We start from the raw sequence: 25332 nt of genomic DNA, 5'->3' as shown, positions 1-25332 counted from the left end.
CCAGACAGCTACCTTCAGCTGACACATCCAGCACACTGACTGCCAAAGTTAGCTGAATGCCATGGCCGCACAGGGAAAGCTGGGAATGTTGCAATTCTGTTGCATGCAGTTTATAATCTCCTTTACAACGTGGCAAAAGAAAAAAAGAGTAATTTTGAGTATTAAGAGCCCAGACCTACCGAACTTTTCGATACCTGGTTTGTTTACCTCACTGTTCATAGGTAGGAACTAACAATGGGTGACAAAAGAAAAAAGACTTTTTTTAGATCTGGAAGAGGTGGACCTATGCAGTACAGATGGAGGCACCAAAAAAATCTGAGAAGTAGAATTTCTCTAAAAATTTCTCTGCCATTTATAGTGTTGGATGGGTAATTCCATGCGTTTGAAGTAAAGGAAAAAACTTAGAGCATACAGATGACACAGAGGTGAAAATCATACAATTTCCTTTTGAGATTTTCCGTCTCCATGTATATCGGCCTTCCAGACAAGAATGACTCCTTAACAAGGACAGTAAGTGAGAGGGTATCAACATAGGAAATAATATAAAATAATCTTTAAATAAAAGTTTAATTCACTGTTACTTTACAGAATATTTAAAAGCACCTTATCATTTTACTGTCAGTTCTGAAAAAGACCAACAAGAGACTGGAATGATTTCGGCTGGTAAAATATGGGAAACCTTGTGAACAAATGGATACAAGCTAAGCAAAAGAACAGTAATATTTTGTACACCACAACTATAATCAGAATCTGGCATTGGTTTATTCAAATTTTGCTTTCTTGGAAGCAAAGCTTACATGTTCATAAACATCAAAATAAACATTGCTTAATTTTACAATTTGCTAAACAAATACTTTTTTACCCCGAAGGGCATCTGCAAAGCCATCTATTTGTCTGACAGTTCTCCTGTTGACCTGTGCTTCAATTTTTTTTTAAACAATTGGTTCCCTTACATTTTTAACGGTGCTTAAAAATTTCTTCCAATATTGTGCAAGTCATAGGCAAGGCCATTTTGACATGTGTCCTTCCTTATATAGTTTTTTGATCAGTACTTAACTAATGCAACTGTGAAAAACTATACATTTTCAGGAAAATGTTTTGAGTTTGGTCCTCTAGTTAAAGACCTCCTATAACTGAGTTGTTTACATGGATTCGAATCACAAGCATGTACACAACATACCACTATACCAATGTTTCTTGGTCTATGCATAAAAAGTATGTCTTCTACTTACACTAAAACATACAAAAAATAAACTACAAAAATTGTTTACACTTGATTTCAGCAAAAAAAGCTTTCTTCAAGAAAAATGATTCTTCTTTTTTCAGCCATCAAAAAAGGAATGCAAGTAAACAATAAATACATGTGCTTTCTCCATATAGACATATTTACACTTGAGTCTTTGGCTTATGTTTAAGTTTCTCTATAAAGATCTTTATGTGATCCAGCCATCATTGCACATTAAAACAAAATAAGCCAGTTTTTTTACTATATATATAATATATATATGCAACACTTGAAACGTATAAAGAATGAACCTTACTATCAATTTGCACTATTATTGTACTTTAACAATGTATCAAAAAAAAAAGAAAAATACCATATAGGAAATATTGATACATGCAACAGATGGTTGCTCTACTGTAATTGAGAGACGGCTGCATATACAAACACTGAAAAGTCCTAATTTGCGCAAATCTCTTTGACTCTGGTTTTCATTAAACAGTATTTATGTGGCACTAAATGTTGATACTGTATACAAGCATAGAAACAGATTGAGTTCTTTTATTAAGATACACAACTTCATATGAAAAATACTTTGCATTTAAAATTTAAAATCCCTCCCACCCCCCTCTTCCCCTAAAATCTTTCTTCACAGGATCAAGAACTGTTGTGAAAACAGCTTATTGAGATTCATGTGTTTGGTGAACTTTGTCACATCCATTCTGACTAAGAGGATTCCAGGTACTCCAGCGCAACGTCGTAGCAGAAGCGATACTGCTCCTTTAAGGGGAAAGGGGGAAAAAAAGAGTAGAAATTAAATTAAGATCCTAAAGTCTAAGCAGCAATATCTACAAACAAGAACAGTCTTCGCTAACTCCTAAGCGATTTTAACTTCAAGCCTGACGTGCTTAGGTTTTCTTTCTCTCCTACTACACAAGTACATTACCAGCTCTGATTTAAAAACTCATCTTAACCAATGAACTGGAAAAAAAACCCTGACCACAAAATGCAATGATTTGCTTCTTTGATTCTTTCAGCTTCTGAACTGGTTTATCAGACATGACAAGTTCTCCTATCAGTCAGAGCATTCTTGCAGTGAAAGCACCTCGCCTCTGATACACCATTTATATTTAAGTTAGCTGATACCGAGCAGTTAACTAGCGCCGGTGGCTTGGACCACCAGGGACCGGCTAGGGAATACCGAGCTGCGACACAAAGCTGCTCTGGGCCCACAGCCCGTTTGTACAGGCATGTCGATGTCACGTCCGAGAGATCAGATGCCCACTTAAAAGAGAAGTAAAAGCTCGAAACTTCATTGTGGTTAGTATTTCTCCTTAACAAGGCTGCTGTTCAGAGCTGATACTGGGGGAGACAGAGGAGGAAGGAGAGAGGGGAGGGCAAGAAGGAGAAGAAAACCCAAGGAAATGCATTCAATTTCTATTGTCCTTGTGACTAAACAAAACAAATTTGCTTTTGTGATTTATTTTAGTTTGCAAAGCAAACCAGCGTGATCCATTAGCAGGAAGTGGTGGGGATATCTTAAAGCCTTTATTGCAGTGCTCTTTTTTGTTATCTGATCATGTTGCTGAATGTAGGGCACATGACAGTGTTATACATTGGTTTTCCTGGTTTGTTTTCTAACGAACGACTCAACAGCTGCTGCTGTTCAAGAGTTATGAATAAAACCCCACACAACAGAAACACACAACTATGGAAATTCAGTAACTGCAAATTAAAGCTACAACGGAATTCGGGACTATTTTGAAATGAAATATGAATTTACAGACCGTTTATCAGAAACACACACAATCTACCTTAGCCTCCCTTTACAGTGACATAAGTAATTTTCCATGTGATCTGACCTGTTTTCTTCACAGCAGTGAACAGAAATCCAGGCAGCAATTCAGTATGTTGTGTCTCAGACGTCTATGGCACAGCAGACTGCAAAGTATTTGCGGCAAAACCAGCAATACCTAGCCCAGTGTCACTGCTGCTACAGAATTCTCTCTCTGTTAACATTTTAACCACCTTCTGAATTCATGTGGTGGCAAGGGATGGAAATGATGCACAGTAATTAAGCAAATCATGCCACGGAAGCTACTTGATACTAAGCAAACACTGACACCTGGAAAAAAGGGCGACATGGGAAGAGGCAGCTACAGCCATTTTGCTCAATATGCAAGTTCACAAGGTCAGAAGTAATTTTCACTATGCATAAACTGCAGAGCGTTTTTAATTTCAATTGGCATCCCTGATTTTTATGCTGTAGGCAGCCATCTGGCTGAAAAATGACACTGGCTGCTGGCAGTGTGAGAGTCAAATGGCAGAACCTCCCAAACACGGTCGAACCTGCTTTCACACTCTCCTACAGGAAGGAAAAAAATCCACCTGGGAGAATTTTTTTAAGGACTTCCCACAATGTTCAGTTTTTGTCACTGAAGTGATTGCACGGATGGATATGCACTCATACTGTATGCAGAAAGATTGACCAGAAGAGTGAAAACATACAAATATTTAGTTTTGTGGTTTTGCTAATTCAGGCTTATATTGTTTCTATTAGTTTACTATTTATATTGTTTATTATTTAGATTAACTGTTGGGCTCAATGATCTTAAGAGTCTTTTTCAAGCTAAATGTTTCTGTACATTCATTTGCAACATACTAGATCCAACTCTTTGCTTTTGGAGTTCTGAGGTATCATTTTGTCTACTATAAATCTAGGTAACAAAAAATATCATTATTCAATACAGCTTCCAAAGCAGCAGTTGTTATTAAGAACCAAAACATTCACATCTCCAGCCACTAATCTGGACTTTCCAGTTTATTCCTAGCAAGAAGAAATGCCTTGCTGTGTGAAATTTCGAGATGGTTTGTGTGACCACAACCCGCTGCAACTTCTCTTCAAACAGGCCAGGCTATTTTGGGAGATTAAAGTGCATTCTGTTAACTCAGAATGTTTTCTGTGAAAAGCATGGCACCACTACAAGAAAAGTAGCATAAAATGCTTAGCCTGGCCTCTCACGATGCTGACTTGTGTGTACACTCTATAAATGTCCCTTTCTTCTTGTGGCCCAACATAGGTTTTCTCTGTTTTGTGGGCACAGGACTGAGCATGCAGCTCACACAACAAGAGAGCCTCTGGCTCCCTGGATCTTTGCAATAACCCCGATGGACTGGTGCTTACCGGAGTTTCCACCATGTTGGGCTTGCTGTTCCGCAAAGTCTTCACGGCGTGGAAAACATCCACCACGTTCTGCCTTTTTACCATCTCAACCACGATGCCGATGGCACAGAACATCCCGCTCCGGCCACCGCCATTTCTGTACACAAGGAAAAGAGCTGGATAAATGTCACTATGGCATAAGAGAGCATCCAAAACGCATTTATGTTCTTTCACTCTGTAAGCACGAGTGATTCGCGAGTCCCACAGTGAGACCAGGCTTTAGCAGTCTCCTTGCAGCTCCAGTGGGTTTGGCCTAAGGTGTTTGCTGTTTATGATCTTCCTCTGAACTACTTCTTTTGAAGTCTGCCCTTACAGCCCACCATGCCGCCCAGCTATGCTATAGTTTAATTTACATAGGCATTAGAAATAAAAAACTAAGTTGAACAGCAAGTACAACACTTTCCACTGAGTTCTGGAAAAAGACTAAATTAAATTATCCTATGGTATGAGGATTATCTAGCCAGAGTGATGCCAAGACATCACTGATTCAATATCTTGTTAACGACCTGAATGCTTCTGAACTATTTTAATCTTCATTTCAAAGAAATTAAGGTAGGTATTTCTTCTTATTAAGTTTAAATTAGCCAGAAGGTTCCACAGATAATGAAGAGGGGTGGACAGAAAGGGGCCACAACTTAATTCAGAACATTTAAAGAAAAGCCTTTTTTTTAAAAGTAAGGAGAAATGCATAATTAAATTTCTAAGTTTTAAACTTTGTATTTAAAGAAGGTAGGAGAGAGATTGGTCATTCTCTGCTTAGGGAGAAAAAGATGCCACCTCCCAAACAAGTTCCCATTTAAATACCAGGCTCAGATAAGCAGCCAGCGGTCATTTACCAACAATAGCTTTAGGATCACGTACTGTATTATAGAACTTTTCTCTGATTTCATATATCCAGTTTTCAGTCTAAAACTATCAAAATATGGTAGGTCTTCTGGAAAAAATACAACACAGGATATGCAAGAGATACACAAAAAATAACTATTTGGCACTCGACATAAAAGACTTCCTTACTGAAACTGCACAGAAGGAATTGATCTGCACACACTTTGTACCTGAAAAACATGCTGTTATGTACAGAAGGAGACAACACACACTATCACTGTTGTATCATGTCCAAATACTTGTTCCCATGGTACCTCGACCTGACACAGACAAATCCGAAAGCTGACCAAAAGCCAACCTACAGTAGCAGTGGTACTTTTTCATTTGGGTTTTGTTGTGGTGGCTTTTTTTTTTTTTTTTTAATAAAAGAAAAAAGGGCAAGTGCAAAAGAACATAGCCATAAGACTACTGCTTGAACTTCAAACAAGAACTAATTTATAAGCATTTCTTTGAAAAGCAGCAATTTGACTTTCTCCCAATTACTCACAGGCAATGGATGATGGTCCGGCCCTCCCCTTCTTCACATTCCTCTTGCCATTTTTCAACCTGGAGAATTAACTTCAAGAAGGATCTCTTGGAAGCTGGTACATCTCTGTGAGAAGCCCATCCCAAATACTGGAATTGCTGCACCATCAGATAGCCCTCTTGTGGCTGAGGGAAACCAAAGAGCTTTACGTCAATATAACACCTTTACATCTTGGTTTAGAAAACCAAAATATAAAACTCATGTGAAGCATGACTGTTTATATTATGGACAGATTCCAACATGTATATACATTGCATGGTGGGGTCTCCACTAATTCATATCACAGAATCACAGAATAGTAGGGGTTGGAAGGGACCTCTGTGGGTCATCTAGTCCAACCCTCCTGCCGAAGCAGGGTCACCTACAAGCAGGTACAAATACAAGCTTGAGCTTGAGCTCAAGCAGGGTCGCTTGAGCTCAAGGAAGATACCGAAGAAGGGAAAAAAGGGAACTACACTGAAGACAACATCACAGTTTATCAATCCACAGTTTATCAATCACTAATGTAACCTATTCCTGACTTCTAAATGGACAAATTCCCTAGATTCTACATGTCAAGGGCTTTTATCTTTAACATCAATAATCAATCAAAAGCATCACTGTTAAATTTCTTAGACCTACAGAAATGAAGAGACATACCTTTGGCTCCCATGCATGAACTGACCCCCCCAGAAATAAACAAGAAATACTGGTGCACAAATTTTCCTTGAAGTCTTCCAGACTATGATAACCATGAGAGCCTTGCTGCCAGTCTCTGAGCCTTCCATGTGCTAGATGCCACACAGGGACAGCTTTGAACAGAATCAGACTGTCACAAGAAAGGCCTCAATAATTGGAAGAATAGTCTATTCAGTTTCTTGGAGCTGAAGAAGATGAAAAGGAGTAGGAATGTGAATTTCAGAAAAGGAACAACAGAGCAGAGAGATATTTAGAAGCAAGATGTAAAAGTGAAAATGCATGGGAAACAAAGAGAAGCAGAGGAGCAGAAAACCAAAACACTGTAAAAAAGAAGAAATGGAAAAAGTGAAAAGAAGATATGAACGAAAAAAAAGAGGAAGTCTCAAAATACAACAAAAAAAGCGCTATGGCGTAATATTTGCCAGTGTGCCTACACCTTAGCTTCCTGTAGTTTCCAAACAAGGTACGAAGAGCTGAAAATGTTTCTCCTGGCTCCGAATATAAGCAAAATATAAGTCTGGATAAAATACTAGCCACACGCAAACTGATCTCTGCACTTTGAAAATGAAAACATGACCATAATAAAAGAAAAAGAAAAATCTTTGTATACACAGTAATCAGTTTTCCCACAGCTATTCTTCAACATTAACGAAAGTTTAACGTATGCTCCAAGTAGCAACTGGTGGTGTGTAAGTTCAGTATTGGATGAAAGACACAAAGTAGTAACGGTGAGTAAAATAGGGAATGCTGGTTAACTATGTATAATGGTACAAGTATCTGTAACTTTTCGTATGTAGGCAACATAAGGAGGAGACACTGTGTGGCAAACAGAGTTTAAGTAGATGCTGCGATAGTGTGAAACACTACGGGACAGCAAAAAGACAAGATGGTGCAAAGTGTGAAAGAGCTGACAAGAATGCAAGTCTGGCACTGCTACTGAAGATGATAAATGTAGGTCGAGGCACAGTGATGCAAAAGCCTTCAGAGGCAGAGGAGCTTTCAGAGTTTTTTCACACCTCGCTTTGCAGGGTGCCACAATCCTCCTTTTAAGTTGTGGTTCTCACCTCTTGTGCTGAGAAGGTGCTGGCTCCATCACCAGCCCCAGCGGTCCTGTTCCTGATTCACCACGGAAAAGGTCTTACAGAAACTATGAATTAAATACCTGTCACTGCACGGTCACTACAGGGATATTTCTTTCACTGTACACCCAGCAAACGGAATACTTCTCATACATCTACTCATCAGGGAGAACACCACAGAACAACAGTCATTCACCTTACTGCTCTCTCTGCGCAGTGTGTAGCTATAGAAGTACTAGAAATTAGTATTAGGTATCAATGCTTGACTGGCTCTCTTCTGAGAAATGTCTTAAGAACATTAGCATTTCACTATTATTTAAAATTAAAAAGCACAAGAGCCTAGAGAGCGTTTAAAATGACGTATTTTTCTGTTACATGTTGTTACGATAATGCTTACTCTTGTTAGATTGCATATCCTGAAAATTCGGTTGATGACGTCGCAGTCCATTGAACACGACATGCATTCCACTTGGATGGGACCGTACCGCAGTATCCCTTCCTCGGGCCAGTACTGTGGGCAGCCCTGCGCCAGAGCAAAACGAGCAGAATTAAACGGTTAGTTACAACTTGAGCGTTGCCTTGTTCCACTGCAGACATCTCACCTAACCTTTACTGAGCAACTGGTGTTAATTAGTTGCTGTAAAGCAGAGAATAACTGTAAAGTCATTGCGCTGCTCCACATTTTGATCACGTAGTGGATCCAGAGTGATTAAAGCATGCGACGGTACATGGAAAACTCGAGCCCCAAACTAACCTGTGCTAGGTCGACTTCATTTAACATCACAAGAGAAGTACAGCCATAGTCATACACTAATCTCCAGAAATCTTTCACAGTGTTTGGTAAAGGATGTTGTGTGACAATAAAAGCTGCTGGCTGCCTGTAGCTCTGTAAAGGCAAACGATTTTATTAGCACCGGTAGAGGAAGTACTTAATAACTTCCACTCAAACACTGCAACAGAAAAAACATATAAATAGAACAAAGCTGAGACACAAGTTACATCAGATTTCACCAAAGCTGATGTTAAAAATACACTTGTCTCCGGTAAGAACAAAGAGGTTACTTTGCTCAGGTCTGCCTTCTGCTGTGCTATTGGCCAAGCCCTGCTTCAGTTTAGATCTGCACAGGGCACTGAAGACGCTCTTCAGGGCTCTGCTGAGCTGAGGCTCGGGCAACGCCGCTTCAGGCACTGTGTCCAGGAGACCGAGCAGCAAACCTTCTCCCCGTGTTGCAGAGGTCTCAGAAGGTCTCCCCATCTACAGCACACCACACGTGAGCTCTGTGGCTGAACCAGGGACTAAGCTCAATCTCAAATTCTGTTTTGGTGCCACAGCCACCGGGTCGCCCACGGCACTGACCTTCAGGATTACTGGGGCCCATTCCCAGCAGAAAGGAGACGTTAAACAGCAAAATGCTATTTCCTGTCATGGCAGCAGATTCCATTTTCTGTATACTGCGTTATACACAGCTGCAAATACGTATTTCCAGCCTTGCATAGGTTAGCTGAGATTGAGATGCAACTAATAGCAGAGGGTCTAATTCCATGCAGCACATGTATTACAAGCAGCAAGTAGAAGAGGAGGGATCAAAAGCTTTTTGCGGGCAATTTGCAACTATGCACGGAAGAGTTCTGCAGCGAAGGAATACAGATATGAACTGACAAGGAAGCACCGACAGGTTAATGTGAGAAAAAGAGTAAGATGGTGAATATTCTTGTAGGTGGATGTGATTGCAATTCACCACTTTGAAGATGAAGTACTGGGACTCCTGTATGCAACGCCGAGATCGCCCTGTTTAGTAGCCATGTGGGTACCAAAAGCAGTTTGGCTCTTGTTTTACAGAATGAATTAGAATAAATTAACCTAGGAGAAAGACCTGGTAGGGTAGCTAAACCACTTTTGGCATGGAAGCTTGTTTGTTTGAAGACTGATATGAGGGACCTTCACGTGCAATGCATCGACATACCCTCAAAGAGCATAACGTGAGGCCCAGAAGGAAAAAATACAATTTTTCACTCTTCTACTTGCTGGGAATTGTGAAGATAACAAATAAACATCTTTAGCATCAGTGCTTGTCTGATGACAGAATAAGGAGGCCGACAATTTTTTTAATCCATATTTGCTATCCCTTTCTAATGCAGGAAGCATATTGGGGTAGGGGTGCCTTGTGTCCTACTTCCTAGATCCGCCCAGGGAGCAAAGAGGAACAAAATGAATTTTCCCCATGTAGTTTTAAGAAATAAATAATGTACTAGCAGATGTTTTCCTAGCCCTCTTCCCCATCATTTCTGATCTTTCCTGAGATGAGAGAATGTGCTGAGTCTGAGAGGAGCAGTTTTTGAGAAAGAACAGGCAGGAGATCTGCTGTCACACTGGGAAGCACACACCTTCTTGTGGGAACACAGGGACAAGTACATTGTGGAAAGGGAAAAGTTTCCTGTTTCTCTTTTGCTATCCATAGTCCCCTTTCCTTGCCCGGCAGTGAGGTCCCCCTCTCTGAATAACTCAGTCTTTAAAAAAAACAGAAGGCAGAGGGTAAGAAAAAGCTTTTACTACCCAAAGTTTTAACCTTGTACTTAAAGCCTTGTTATATGCCTTCGTTGTAATATACTACTTTTTATCTGCTGCTTTTTTCCATTTATTACTACCATTTCTGTCCTTACTTGCCTCTGATTGCTCATCCATTAATACATTGCTTGGTTCCTGTCCTGGCCTGCCACGCACTGCTACACACAGAGTTCTCCTGCCACCCAGCCATTCAGCCTGCCTTGTCTTCCTCTCTCCCCAAAGCACACTCCTCTCTCTGTGCAGCTGTGGCGGTTGGTCCATAGCACATCAATTTTATCCAGGTGCTTAATGTAATTTTAACTGCAATTCTAAACAATTTTGGTTGCTACCCAAATTCTGCTCACTGCTCTAATTCATCCATTCAGCCCCAGTGATTCCCTAATAGACTGGTCTCACACATGCTACTCCTCTATTTTTCTGGCACAATAGCTAATTGTGAGATTAGGGACTGCATTTTGCTAGGAGTTCAAATGTTTCCTGCACTAGCTCAGGCAGAACTCCGGGATGAATATGCCATTCCATCCTGATGATTTCTGCTGCTATTTGCTATTTTATTCCAGCATCTCTTCTTGACACTGCAGTTTCTGACAGCACTTCATTTTTGAGGAAGGGGAGATGCTCCTGCAAATCAGGCCACTTATTTAAGTATTTACTGTAAAGGTGGCTTTAGGGGCCTAACTCTGGAAATGCTAACGACAAGCACAGACAGCTATCTGACAGCACATGTGATGAAATGCTTTATCGATCAGACACCTATAAGCAGGTTCACCTCTATTTTTCCCATTAATTCACCTTTTCCCCTGACAATATTTGTGTCGCTCAGACTTCAAAGAGTTGCAACTCAAAATATGAACAACAAAAACCCCAACCCTATTTCCAAACGTGCCAAAACCCCAATTGTTTTTCCTTCTTCCCCTGTCTCTCCTGCCTCACGATACATAGCCTTTCTTATAAAATAGCGATAGTAACCTCATGCTCAGGTAGGGAACATTTACTTCCCGACAAACAGCAGATTTTTGAGATCCTGCTGAGATTTGAGATTTGGAGGGCTGGAGACTAGAGCTTTACATAATGCTGTTGAAAAGGGGAGATTTCCACTGGGTCCCACAAGGATGCAAAAGACTAAAGATAACAAACCTTCTGAACAAGCAACACAAGCTTAGTGGGTTTCTTACCCATCCCCCCCCACCCTTCTTTGTTAGGACTGTTTTACTGGGCACTACAGTAAGAAAGAGTTACCCTTTGTTAAACCGGCAGGCGCGCGCTCTCACATTACACCGCTTTTCACAGCACACTACGCAGACAAAGAAGATAGTCTCTTACGTCCATAAGAGCAGCATTGATGTAGTTGCTGCTCTCCCCATCAATGGTAATTAAGAAAGGCAGACATCTGTCAGGTGGCAGCATATCCATGAAGCGGTTCTTGTCATGGTTCCTTGGCAAGCAGGCTATGCTGCAGTCCTCTGCTTGCAGGCGAGGGGTCACAGAATTCAGGGTCTAAGGGAGAGAGGACGCTCACTTTAGCACGCTGAACTAACAGACAATGGACTCAAGATTCCCCATGTTTTAATTTAAAATATTGCAACATGGGAAAAAGTGAGGCATTAGCAAGAAGACATTAGCAAATAAGAGCTTCTATCTGTTTAATGGATGTGCAGAGTTTCAAGGGGGGGTTAAGTTGCAGCTGTAAAAGGCGCTCCGTGTACCACTGTACCGATTCCGCATGACACCATCCCCTCCGAAAGGAACAGAACAAAGAGGATCCTTTGGAGCTCTAAAGAGCTATGTCTTAGCTGTGCAAATTCAAGCCAAAACTCTGTGTGGTTCCTAGTCAGTGCTCTTTATTCCACACAGATATTTCCTGCAATTTTATTCAAAGAAGGACATGCCATATTTAAAACAACTTCTCAAAGCACATAGACATAGGTGCTTTATTTTGTGAACTAAAAGGAAGGGACCAAATGCTATAAACGTGGTATGAAAACCCTTTCCCTTAAAATAAATTAAATGTATCTAGAGGCAAAAAAATTGTTGTCACATGAAGAGTAAGTAGGAACTGTGAATACCTGAAACTCATCTTTGAGATGTGAAGAGTTTGTCTGAGAGTCTATTCTAATCATATCAAAATAAGCAGCTTTGAATTCACAGACAGGAATGGCAGTTTCTCCACACAGGCAAGCTTCTAGAATGGCATCATGAATAAAGATGTACTGCTCCTAGCAAATTAGGCAAAGAACAAAAATTATAGCCATTTAAAACCAACACATCTTTCCTTCTTTTAGGATAAACAGATCTCCTGCACACTGTAAAACTCATTAAGGTAGTGTCCACCAATCCGTTAAATAACGCTTTAGTACAAACACAATCTTGTCCTAATTGGGATGCAGTTAACAAGAATGTTTTCTTCAGAACCAATTTAAATTCAGCAAAACTTAACAGAACAGGCACAGCAATTTATTTAACGGTGGGTTTTCAGTTTGCTTGTGGTGCTTGTGGGTTTCTGCGTACATGCCAGTGACTTGTTGGCTTTACTCCTTTTGTTTTTTTAAAAATAGCTTTCAGTCTTATGATACTAGAAGAAAATGTAAATTGCTTCAAGCACTACTAGTGTGATTAGCAATTATTTGGCACACTGCATTCTCCTTATGCACGTGCAAGCTAGTACACCAATTGTCTGACAGCTGGCTCTAGGCCAGCGATAAATTCAAGTGTGTCCCAACAGAAACAGCATTTCTTCCCATTTTTCTTTTCTGGCTTGTCTTGAGATATCCTGAGTCCTAGACAACTGCATTACTATTTCTATCAGGCCTCTTGTCAAGTTTTACACAACACGTATTAAATTTACTCACCCCGAGAGTAACAGATGTAAATCATGTCTTCTACAGCACAGTGCAAGAACTGTGTCAGCCTCACCTAGCTATTGTGGATACTGATGGGGTTATTAACAGCACAAACTTTCATATGTGCCTGTAACAAAAGCACGTGTCCAGAGACCACGTTTGTATTCTGGCTTTACAGCCTGTGCTTCCTTACCCACATAGCTATGGAGCTATTGCCATCACTGTTGTCTAGATGACCATCACAAGAACTTGCTGCAATTACAGCTGTGTGAGTATGAACCTCTGACAGAAGATGAAAGGTAAGAGGCAAAGGGGAGAGAAAGAGAAAGGAACAGCAGTAAAGGTGAAAATTCACATGCAAGAGTAGATTAAACCTGGATGGCTGAAGTATTAACCTGTAGTAGGAGTGGTTGACATGTACTTGTTCAACTACCACAGGCTGCAGCACGGAATAAAAACTGCACCAGATTACACTGATATGCCTGGCTGCCAACTGCAGAGATTTGCACATGGTCAACGGTGAAATAACTTCTCAGGCAGATGTCCACGTGGAGGACAGGAGAGACAAGTGGCAAACCACTTCAGGTAAATCAATATCCTATCAATAAGCTATGTTTCTCTGCAAATGACACTCAGCTGGCAGAATGGGAACTGCTATAGCTTCACCACTAAGGCAAAGGTTTTACTGCGGAGTTGCTGAAGGCACGATGAAAGACAAAAACAGCAGAAAAGGAAAAAGGCTTGGCAATGAGTTTAATAAAGCCAATAAAAACAGAGTTGAAAAGGGAGAGTGAAATGGACATAAAGTTCCACAGGTAAATCAAATTATGGATGAAGTGCTTGGAGATAGTCTAAAACCAGTGACAACCTGCTGAAATTCCAACTGAGTTCCTGGAATTGCTGATACCAGAGCTGGGGAGAGCCGTGCCAGACAGGTCTACTAGAGAGCTGGCAGGTTTGTTGCACCATCCCGGTTCTGGGCGCTGTTTGCATTGAGCAACGCTGCCCTGCGGCGATAAACCCTCAACAGGGCCAATGCCTGCTCTTTTCAGAGTAATAGTGAAATTCTGACCTGGCATGTTTCAGAAAGTATCAGGTGCTTTGAAGGTAAACTGTCATACCTCTGTCTGTACCATGTTGATGCGACGGGACCGCAAGGCTTTGACACAGTTGTAGATATCCACAACACCTTCTCTTTCTGCCATATCTAACATGATATCAATCACAATATAACAACCTGTCCGTCCAGCACCAGCACTAAAAAGAATCAGTAAATATTGTCAGGAATAGCCCCATGAAAACACCTCCAAACTTTATAAACCCATTACTGAGAGCATTTTTTTCTCTCCTTCTCTTCATAATGTCCTTTAAATCTTTTGATGTGGCCAGAGCAATCTTTTTCCATCAGATTTGATCCACTAAGTAACAGCAAAAAAAAAATTTGTTTCCTCCTTTTATCACCCAGATCAAAATAAGACAGATCTTAGATTTACTTAATGAGACTAAAGATGATTTTTAAGTGATATATTACAATAAGAAACTCAAGTTTATGTTTTACCAGCCAAGCTCTAAGCTGGTTCAGGCAGCACATTTAACAGTATCCAGAATAATCTCTGTCGATTTGTTTTTGGTTTTACATAAAGCTGCAGACAGTTTTTGCACAATGAATTCTTAAAATCTGTAAAAGCTGAGTAACTTTATCTCCAGAATGTAATTAAATATTTGACGGTGCTGAAAGAAAATTCTGTTTGTCAAAGGACTGTGTCCCAACAACACAAACCTTGCAAAACTTGCACAGGAAAAATAATATTCTGTATTTGTTGCCATTAACCTCATCCCATCTTCTTTCCTCTACTTGTTTATTTCAATTTAAATTAATAAACTGTACAGACATTATATGCAACACCAAGCTACCAAAGCAGCTATATCTACACTTACTCTTGAATGCTGTCACAAATTTCTTGTAGGCTACCTAAAATGATAGCGTGCAGTATCATATAATTTACCTGGTGCAGCTCTTGCAGGAAAAAGAAAATCACTGCTATTCTATTTCGGAAAAATGTACTAGAATCCAGTTATTTCCAAACATTGATGTAGACAGCCAAATCCTATCACAGTGTGAATTAGGCAATTCAAAAAGGGAACAACAAAAACAAAACACTTCAAAATGATGGATGCTTCACAAGAGACTACTGTAAATATTCACATACACAGCTGTGGAAAAAAAAAAAAATCAATCCACCTCTTCTGTACACACCTGCAATGGACAACAATAGGCCCTGCACTAGGAGGGTTAGATAATTTGACTCTCCGTATAAAGGAAAGCAGGCCTGTGGCATTGTACGGAACTCCATGATCTGGCCAGCCAGTGAAATGAAACTGTTTAACTTCACGGATTTCATTGTAGCCCCTCTGTAAAAGGAAAAAAAAAATAAAAAAATGAAAAGGTTATGAAATTCAAAGTATTTCATAGACTAGACATTCTCTGACTCAAATAATTATAACACACACTGATAGAACCTACATGCTGTTTTCATCGTTTCACCAATTATTTAAAGCAAAGACCATATGAAGCTCACAGATGTCATTGGGGTTTTTTTTCATTTTGAAGTTCGTCATTTTTACTTTTGCCAATTAAGTATGCTAGTTTTGCCTCATTAGATGCTACATTTACAGGCAAGTATAATGATTTACCAGAAGACCACAACTGTATCACCTATATTGCATTCACAGAATTTGTCCTTTGATTAAGGGAGATTGACTCAGCGGCATTCAGGGCAGAGTGAGTGGAGGTGAATGACAGGCATGACTCATAACCCGGTACTCGAGCTCAGCTCAGAAGCGTGGCTACAGAGAAGAGGTGACTGTCAGAGACAGGAGGGTAGCAGTCAGCGTTTCTGGGGAAATTCAAAATCCCACAGCGAGACTGATGTGTGTTTGGATAGCGCCGATACAATGCATTACTCCCACGGTGAGGTAAGGCCACCTACACGGCAGACCTGCCAACTGGACAGAGGGATTTGGTACTGTACAGGAACATGCGCAAGCGTAGCCTCCTCCACACTCCTTGCTCCCAGGGAACAGTATTTTACTGACCCTTTCAAAATGTGCTCACCCTTCCTAGCGTGAAGGTCCTGACCACGTACTCCGCAAGGGGCTCCATCTCTACACAAGTCACTTTGAAGTCCCCATAAACTTCTGTGTCGTCAGGCCAGTACTTGTAACACTTGACCTAAATACAGAACGGGAATGCGTTATACACAAAACGAAAATAAAAGCTGGAGGATACATTACTTCAGGTACTGCATTACACCACAATTATTTCCAAAATGACCATGCACTCATGTGGCTTGTCATGGCTAATGGCTGTTCTGTCAAGTTAAGCACTGGCTACAAGGAATTTCCACTGCTTTGCACAGCTGTATTTAGATGCCAAATTCATTCTAAATGAGCATTTACCTTTTTTTTTGGTGCTAAGCTATGGAATATATTTCCACTTATGTTAAACTGGGATGCATTTCATATCAGTAATCAAACTGTTGAAAGTAATCCCCGATACTTCATATTACTCCCTGAGGGATGTGTTACTGCTAACCTGTAAATGATTTGCTGATTTCTGGCCACTGATACAGAAGCACATTTGCTCACCAGTCCACTTATTCTGCTCATTTGAGTGACAATACACAAATCTATTTTACTGAAATACAAATTTTGGATTCAGACAATTTTTCACTACTCATGAAAGCAACACAGCACCAGTCTTCTTCAGAAGTTAGCTTTGGTTTTACACAGTACCATAACCGCAACAATGTCTGGACTCTCCCCCTGCCCCTCCTCTCCGGATGCTGGGTTCTCTTTCACAAGACTCTCCCATGTTCTCCTGATAGTGTGTCTTGTCAATGGGTTTTTCTTTCAGCTTGTAGCATTAAAAGAAAAACAAACCCAAAACTTACTCTCCCAACTTCCACTAAATTTGTGACCATCACAACGCAAGCTGATTGCTCCTGCCATATCATTCTCCAAAAGTCGTACACAGTCTCATGAACTGGACCTGTAACAACAAAATCCAGGTAATACTCTGCAAAAAACCAACAGTTAAAGCAAATGCTAAAAACAAAATCCAGTGCTTTTCAGAGCAGATACACATGAACACGCTCAAAGATGAAAGCTTTGTGAAACCACATCATCATACCATCACGCCAGTTTCCAGACTATATTGTTATTTCTAACCAATGCTGAATCTTCTCAGTTTAACTGAATTACCACTTGAAAGAAGGTGTTTCATGTAGCGAAATGCCAGAAGTTGCTTGAAAACTACAAGGATGCAGCAATGTGTGACTACATCTATAGTTACATTTCTAGGTCTGTTCTACATTTGTTAAATGTAACGTGTTGAGTGTGAGTTTCTTCAGACGTTCACCGAGGAGATGCCCACACCGGAGTGAAGCGTCAGTCAGGAGGGCTGGTGGCACAGATCTTGTGCACTTACCATCTAGCTCCCGGCAAAGCGCGCAAGCACGAGTAGGTGCTGAGGCGTGAACTTCCCACTTGTAGGGTATTTAAACTAACTTAACTAATTTTCTGTGAAGCAAATGAGGACTACCTGTTTAAGCTTTGCCTCCTGCTCTGCTGCAGAGACAAGACACGTTCAGCTGAGCGACAGAGGCTTTTACCCTGTTACAATCCTGTCAGAAACAGCTCCCTGACCACAGTCCAGCAGTGGTATTACTGTATATAGCACACACTTGAAGACTCAACCATATTCCTTCATAAGCTACATTGAAGGCTGCATACTGAAGCAGCACTAGATTTTTGTGTCCTTTACGCTATTATGTGCAACGATTTACATAGTAAAACAGAAATAAATTACAAATGTAGACTTAACTGCCATAGAGAGACCTGTTTAGACAGCACTTACACACAACTCAAAAAAATGTGGACAGAAATTTGAGCACCCTGCTTTAAAATGCGCCTTTAGTTTGTCTTTCCTGTGTGCAGCTACAATCAAACAAGGGCACAAATAACAGGGTATTTCCAGCCAGCTATCTGATTATACTCACAGATCAAATAATGACACATCTAAATCTAATTATTTTTACTTTAATTCATAGCCTCTGATACTTCAGTGCAATCTTAGACAAATCTATGTTTTTCCTCATTGTGAGGAGTTTTATCAGAAATATAAAATGAATAATTTTCATAGAAATTCATTTTTTTCCTTTAACTCCCCTTTTTATTAGCAGGGTGTTATATGATAAAGATTTCCTTCACTTATTCCTACAAAGAGGCTTTGTCCTTCTCTGGCCTTACTTTACCCAGATTTTCTGAGATAGCATTTAATGTATCATTACTATCTTTACCGTCTGCATCCTGGACTAAGTCCTAGACAGTAAAATAATACATTGTAATACGGAAAGAAAAATGCCTCAAGGCAGGTTGAAACTGTTCTCTTCTCTGTCCATATGCCTCTTTTCTCTATTCATCTTCACAATTGGAAATCATGGTAGAAGCTTCTGACTTCATCAGCTGAATTTATCACTGAAAGAGTTGCTCAATAGCTAATTAACATGATAAATTAGTGCAATTTTTGCATTTATTCACATTCCACCTGAACATGCTATGTTAATTCAACATAACACAAGACGACAAGTCACGATATTGGATACGCTTTATTTTCTTCTACTTCCATTTTACCAAAACACCGCTGGGCACTACAGAGAACACTTGTTCAGTTTGATTAATGCTGGCAGATTCTTACCTTGGGTTGCAATGTAGTGACTTGGTCTCTGATATCCCTAAAACAGCAATATAAGTTGGTTTGAGTACCATATTACTAACAGGGAGGGGAAAATAAAAGCATAAGGGTACTACAGAATTCTTATCTCTAGACAATGTTTTCAGAACACACCAATATATTTCAGAGCATGAAGCTCAAAACCTAAAAAAATGTTTAATACTGAAAAGGTTCGAATGGCAACAGATAAAATGGAAACAAGAACATCTGACTTGAACGGACATTGTAGTGTACCAGGAAGGATGGGTCCCTTGGGCCTAAAAATTAGTCTTCTATTGACATTATCTCCCCAGCTGAATACACTGGGGCATTTATTTAAACTTCAGTAAAAACTGTCTTTGCCACAAGATTATCTCAATAGTTGATCTGTGTTCCCAACTTATCCAATATGAAAAAATGTACACCTTTTGTCTTCTCATAAACAGAAAATTATTGTAAGGCACAAAGAGGTATGTACCTGAGCCGTAACTAACGGGGACAGAGCTGGACACTGTGGTGTGTGCACAGAATCAAGGTCCTACTGCAGTGGAATCTTCCACAAGATATTCTGCGCTACTACACAAAGCGTGCATCAATTATACTGGACTTGATAGACACAAGTATATACACATACATATATACAGATAGGTAGATAACCCTACATAGCTAAGCCTTTTCAGTTAGCTGGGTCTATGTCAATGCTAGCAGTACAATACAGCATTAATTGTCTGCATACAAACTACAACACAAAGAGCTGCTGCTCTTGAGAAAATCATTCAGAATATATTTTGACCAGTGCCAGCAACATTGGCTACAAAGAGGAAGGAAACTTCAGTATTGCTGGTGAGAAGACAATACCGGATTTCACTATGTGCAAATTTTAAAGAAATAACGGCAATTATTTTCTAGGTCACAGTTTTATTAGGCCACTTGATTCAAGTATTGCATTACAGGTGAGCACGAGTCCTTGGAGTCTTGATATTCATAAGATGCTACTAAAGTGAAGGATTTCAACATACCCAAGGAGTTTATACCCTTTTCTGTGGACTTCTTCATTACCCTGCCTAGAGTGAAAGCACCTTCCTCTAGGGCTTATGAAAAAAACTTCTCAGTATCTTACTCTTGGCTTTACAAGAGACCAAGACTGCACCAAATGACTAAAAAATTTCTCCCAAAGTCCTTAATATCAAGCCTCAGCTTCAAATTATGAAAGTGGAACCTGTGCTACACTGTTTTGCACTCAGTAATGCTTTCCAGAAGAAGGTAAAAGTGTCACTTTAAAATAGCAAGGTGCCAGTTTTAACTTGTAGCTTTCCTGTCTGGTTATAATGAGATTCACTTTACTCCTAAATAAGAGAAACAACATCCTCAAGGAACTGGAACTATTACAAATCTGGTAGAGTTTTCTTGTTTAAAGCCCCAGGCAAAATATCACGGGCCTAACACTTCACAGAGATTGCTGTGTCAAAATATAAAAATAAAAAGACAGCAATACACCCAGAGCTAAATCTTTATATCCTGGAAAGTCAACAGGGTCTTAGATAATTTATCAACTAACAGTGGACTGGAAAAATTAGTAAAGTGCAATTATAAAGAAAAGTAACCAAAGCCATGTATTTTAAAAACACTTCTACTAGCTATTTCAGTATTATGTTGGAATTACTTTGAATACAACTACTTATTTATTCCTAAGGCATTAATTAGATAAAAGTAATATTTTGTTAACCAAAACACCTGGCAGAATTTGTTCAAGCTTCCACTTTGGATCAGTTTTTAAAAAAATTTATAATTTAATTTGTAGTTTAATCAAAGTATGGAATTTCAAACTTTTGAACTTTTCTGTGGAAGTGAGAAAATTTCTACTACATTAAAATATTTTTATATATATGTTTGTGCATATACTTTGCAGTACCTAAATTAGCACCTTAAGAAAAATGTCAGCTAAATGTTGTTTGTCTAAATTGTTGTTAAAAACAAACAAACACCACCACCCTCCAAAGGCCATCATCTCTCCCTTTTTTGTCAAATATATTATTATGACTGCTTCACAGGTACATTTTCAGACGACTACAGTATAGCATACTATCCAGCTTCTCACATGTAAATATGAAGGGGAAAAGAAAAACTAGTGGCCAAAATCATCATTAAAAACAGTGAACAGCAAATTCTCTTTAACAGACAAGTTCACCTGAGTTATCTAACAATATCTAATAATATTCACAGCTACGTTAAAAGGATAAATTATCTTTTCAAAACAGGTACAACAAATATTCACACAAAAGGAAATTTTTAAAGGAACAGATGAGATAAACTAGATGAGGCATGCATAGTTATCGAGTGATAACAACAGAAGAGGAAAGCAATTAATAACAATATCTATATTAAATATTTACAATAGGATGCCGTTATTCACATATAGTGGTACTTACATCCCTGTACAGCCAAATCTACAGCCCAAACCAAAGTCAGATGTGAAAGAAAGCACAACAATGTCAGTGAGTACTAGGACGTAGAACAAGGAAAGTGTACATTTTGTTCTTAATAAAAGAAAGCTTTCAATAAATTTGTAGGCATAACATGCAATAGTTTCACATAGAGAAGCTGGCAAATTGAGAGGGAGAAAGCTGTGCAATCCACTCACATCTATGTAGTTGGCATTAATGTAATCTGAAGATGGATCATCTTCAACAGGTTGCAAAATCACCCTGGAGTGGTCATCTGTAAAAACCAAGTGGTTACAGTGCCTTTCTGAAGTGTGATTTTTAAGTAAGATATTATGGTAAGTCATCTAGAAAACCAAAATCAGCTGGCCTAAGTGCCTCACAACTTACAACCCTTAAAAAGTAAGTGTTTACACACAATTACAAAGAACCACTTTGTCTGAGGTCTCCAACTACTTCAAAAACATTCATTAAACTTCATTAAGTGTAGCTGAAAGGTATTACACTGGTTAAAAAGACATAAAGAAACCAGGTTACTTGCTCAAAGTCCCTTTCAATATCAGCTCCACTGAGGGTAATCTAGAAAACCAAAAATCCTGATTACTGTTTCCTTACTTCCAACCCCAGTCTCCTTAAGTTCGTACTGAGACACTGAAAACAGTAAGGAAGTCACAACATAGAGGGGTTAGCAATGCCCTTGGGATTCGATGAAGAGGTAACTCTACCCGTTCAGGCACTTATCCAGTAGCTTCATTCCTGTGTGTTCAATTGCATTTGTAAAACAATAACAAAATGTGAATTAACAGAATTAACATCCAAATGAGTGCTAGCTTGTCGCTGTTATATGCTTACCGCAGCTTGCACAACAGAGATGCAAATGCGAAATTCAACCTGAGTTATGAAAGGAAGAAAGTTGAACTGCGAAGGACAAAAAAAATGCTGGAAAAGGCACTGTCCTCCTTCTCCGTTTGGGGTATTAAGCAGCTATGCCACCGGAGACTTGTAAAGAAAGAGAGAAGACGGCACGAGTAACACACGATCATCGCTGTCGCTCAAACCAAGCACACCGATACTCACATGCTATAATGTTTCCATAGCGGTTCTTTGTTCTGTTTTGATCCTTCTTAGCGACATCCCAAGAAGCTGACTGCCCCTCAAAGAAACTCTATAAATAAAAATGTTCCGAAAGAAAACATTCTGACCATTAATTTATCTCCAAAAACAGCAGTTTAAAAGAACTGCCCTACCATAAAGCAAGCTTGGTTTTGCTTGTCCACTCTGGTCACCCAGGCGGTAGCATGTACAGAAATATATCTAGAGAAGCAGGGAGGCTATCTCCCACTGACTATTACGGGTCAATGGGCAAGTCATGGAGGGGCTCCAGAGGGATTTCAAATCCTGGAATCGCTGGAAGGCTGAACTTGCTCAGATATCCTTGCTATGAAGGAACAACAGTAAGCTGAGAAAGCACAGGGAGACTGATCACCCTTCTTACAAGACACCATAATATGTAGCCTGTTTACTACAGCATTACATTGCTTTCCTCATACCGCTTAGTAAAATGGCATTTCTTCCTACAGAACCATCAGGAAGCCTCCTCTGCCAATGTTCATTGTTCATGTTTGTTTTCCTCATAGCCCTCCCTGTAGCCACTAGCAAAATTATTCTACATCTTTGAACTCCTCTTAAGAGTTTGATCTCTCAGTAGTGATAGCAGCAGCTTTTATTCCTCCTCGGCTTTTTCTTCATCGCCCGTAGATATTTTACAGCTGCTGTGGGTCTATGCTATTCTTTCCTTCTAGATGTTCTCTTACCCTGATCTGGGTAAGTTACCTCCAGAAAGCACACAGTAGCCACGGAAACAAAACTTCAGTGCTCACTCAGAAGCCCAACCCAGGGCTAAGATGTCATGTATGGTAACAGAAAGAACAGCAAGTAGGAAAACACCTGGTGTGGCACCAGGGACCACCCTCCCCCGCAAGCAGTGGCTGACACTTGGGCTTAGCCCTGAAGTTAGGCAGAGCATAATGAAGCGTATTTAAGTAAAAGAGAGGAAAAGAGAATAATATTCTTTTAAAAACCACACATTTATTTGTTCCAGTTCTTATGTTACAGTAGAGACAGCTGCAGAAAGGAAAGAAGGTTGAAAACTGAGTCAGAAGAGATAACTTACTCAGGAGAAAAGTCATTTTAAACCTAGCTGTATTGCAAGCGACCTTAGCAGTACCATTCCCATCTTTACTCTGTGTCCTGCCTGGTATTCTAATCCCAAAGAATCAGAATAGATTCAGAGATTAGAAGCGAAATTAATCTGTACTCATCTTCTACCTTCAGTGCTGGGAATTTTTTTACTTCCATTTTAACATTAAAGTTGTAAGTAGACATGTTCAGGCAGGTCTAATTAGAACTTCAAGACGTTACTACCCTTGGCACGTCTTTACTACTTCTCAGCTGGAGTTTAGTCACAGTATTGCCTTACTGAGATGCTGTAATAAATCATGAGAGTACTTCCAGTCAGTGTTTCTTGCAAAACCAGCCAGGTTAAATCTTTACTTTCACCTAATCCAGGGATCTGCACTTACGATGGCTCAGAAAGCTCACATAACTAATTACAGCATTTCAACTAAAAAGCAGCAACAAAAGGGTGACTACTTCTTACAATATGCTGAAAAGAATCAGCAGGGCATGTCTTCTTGTACCCTAAGGAACACCCATAGGTTTTTTTCCAGGCGCTTGTAAAGGTTCAAACCACTGGACTCCATTCACTGGTCCACTTTTGGGTTACATATATAAGAATCTTATGTCTGCTTATCTTTATGTGTTTTTCACTTAAACCCATGACATTTAGTTGCATCCTTTTGCAATGCAATGCAAACAAAAGGCTGACCATTCCAAAAGGGATTTTTCCTAGCGAAAACCCACCACTGAAGATCTCACCTCATACTCCTCTTTAAATCCATAGCTGTCAGAGGTCTTCATTAGGTTAATATGCTGCAGGAGATCAGCCACCCTGATGGCAGGGTGCAGCTGTCCAGTCTGGTACGGAGATTCTGTGCCTTCGCAGAGGTAACGAGGGACATCCAGGAGCCGACTGGACTCTGCCGTCGCACTGTGATTTTCATCTGTATTCACAAGAAATCAACGTGTCAGGTACCTGCGGGGCAATAACACCTGCTGCTTGACATATCAACATCTATTTTCAACCTCTTCCTTCAAAAACATGTCTAATTTCTGAGAACGCAAAGCACTTACTCTCCAGCACATCAATACTGTGAAGTATATAAAGGAATTTAACTGCAAGCACATACAAAAGTTTGCAATCCTTCATCCCACAATAAAGATGTCTGAAGGGCATTTTATTTGAAGCTACAAAACTTTATGACATTAATGTATTTGGGACTCCAGCTTCTATCACCCAAAGTAACTTTTTTTAATGGCTAATATGTATCAACAGCAATACTACAGCGTAAACAATAAATTAGAGTAACTCTGTAGTGGTATCAGCACATCATTTGTCTAATGCCAACAAACAGTAAACTGAGATCCCAGTAAAAAAGAGAAGTAATTATGCTTCCATTTGGGAAGATGAATCAGCACTTCAGCGTGGTCATTTTAACTCAAGTCTTTTAACAGAGAAATGAAACTGTTGAGTGCGCCGATTTCAGCTGCAGTTTTTGCTCTGTATAAACAAAGAAGTCTCCTCTAATGTCCTATGCTACACCAATCCTCTTGCCAAAACCAAATGTCAAAGCTGCATGAAGTGATCACATTTAGTCAATCCCTTCTGTGAAACAGTTTTATTTTAAATTAGCAATCAGCAGTTCAAATGAATTCAGAGAGGAAGAAAAATTCTAATGAAAACCTTTTTGGAAAGCAGATACTGAAATGAGAAATGGGTAGCTGATCCCTCCTACACTTCTTAGAAATCAGTTTACCATTTTCCTTGCAAGGGATCCTGATTAGGAAGTGAAACATTCTAGGAAAAAAATGAACACCCCGAGAGTTGGATTTTCTACAATTCTGCCAAAATGCAAACCCTGTTGATGCCTTCTGAAATGAGATCTCCTGGTAAAAACCACAGTTCTCTGAACTGTCACAC

The 25332-nt window shown here is 39.7% G+C and overlaps 1 protein-coding gene across 8 annotated transcripts in view; it reads right to left on the bottom strand.

The window, feature by feature from the left end:
- Nucleotides 1-548: 548 nt before the first annotated feature.
- The window catches only part of PTPRK (protein tyrosine phosphatase receptor type K), a 326159-nt gene continuing 301375 nt past the window's right edge, over nt 549-25332 (bottom strand). For 5 of the 8 annotated variants that reach the window (XM_075414077.1, XM_075414079.1, XM_075414082.1 and 2 more), the window contains 16 exons: nt 24171-24355; nt 22311-22398; nt 21434-21510; nt 21222-21239; nt 18778-18814; nt 16973-17070; nt 16135-16251; nt 15277-15431; nt 14141-14276; nt 12246-12395; nt 11503-11676; nt 8368-8499; nt 8011-8136; nt 5818-5981; nt 4407-4542; nt 549-2002 (listed from right to left, as the gene is read on the bottom strand). In XM_075414077.1, the coding sequence (XP_075270192.1) occupies nt 1949-2002; nt 4407-4542; nt 5818-5981; nt 8011-8136; nt 8368-8499; nt 11503-11676; nt 12246-12395; nt 14141-14276; nt 15277-15431; nt 16135-16251; nt 16973-17070; nt 18778-18814; nt 21222-21239; nt 21434-21510; nt 22311-22398; nt 24171-24355 (1847 nt within the window). In that variant the 3' untranslated portion in view covers nt 549-1948. Of the gene's footprint in view, nt 2003-4406; nt 4543-5817; nt 5982-8010; nt 8137-8367; nt 8500-11502; nt 11677-12245; nt 12396-14140; nt 14277-15276; nt 15432-16134; nt 16252-16972; nt 17071-18777; nt 18815-21221; nt 21240-21433; nt 21511-22310; nt 22399-22436; nt 23358-24170; nt 24356-25332 lie in introns of those variants that run through there. The other 3 variants (XM_075414080.1, XM_075414081.1, XM_009931905.2) reach the window with 2 other exon arrangements.

Source organism: Opisthocomus hoazin, chromosome 2 (assembly GCF_030867145.1).
Source record: "Opisthocomus hoazin isolate bOpiHoa1 chromosome 2, bOpiHoa1.hap1, whole genome shotgun sequence".
NCBI classification, from domain to species: Eukaryota; Metazoa; Chordata; class Aves; order Opisthocomiformes; family Opisthocomidae; genus Opisthocomus; species Opisthocomus hoazin.
This window is presented reverse-complemented; position numbering and strand designations above follow the sequence as displayed.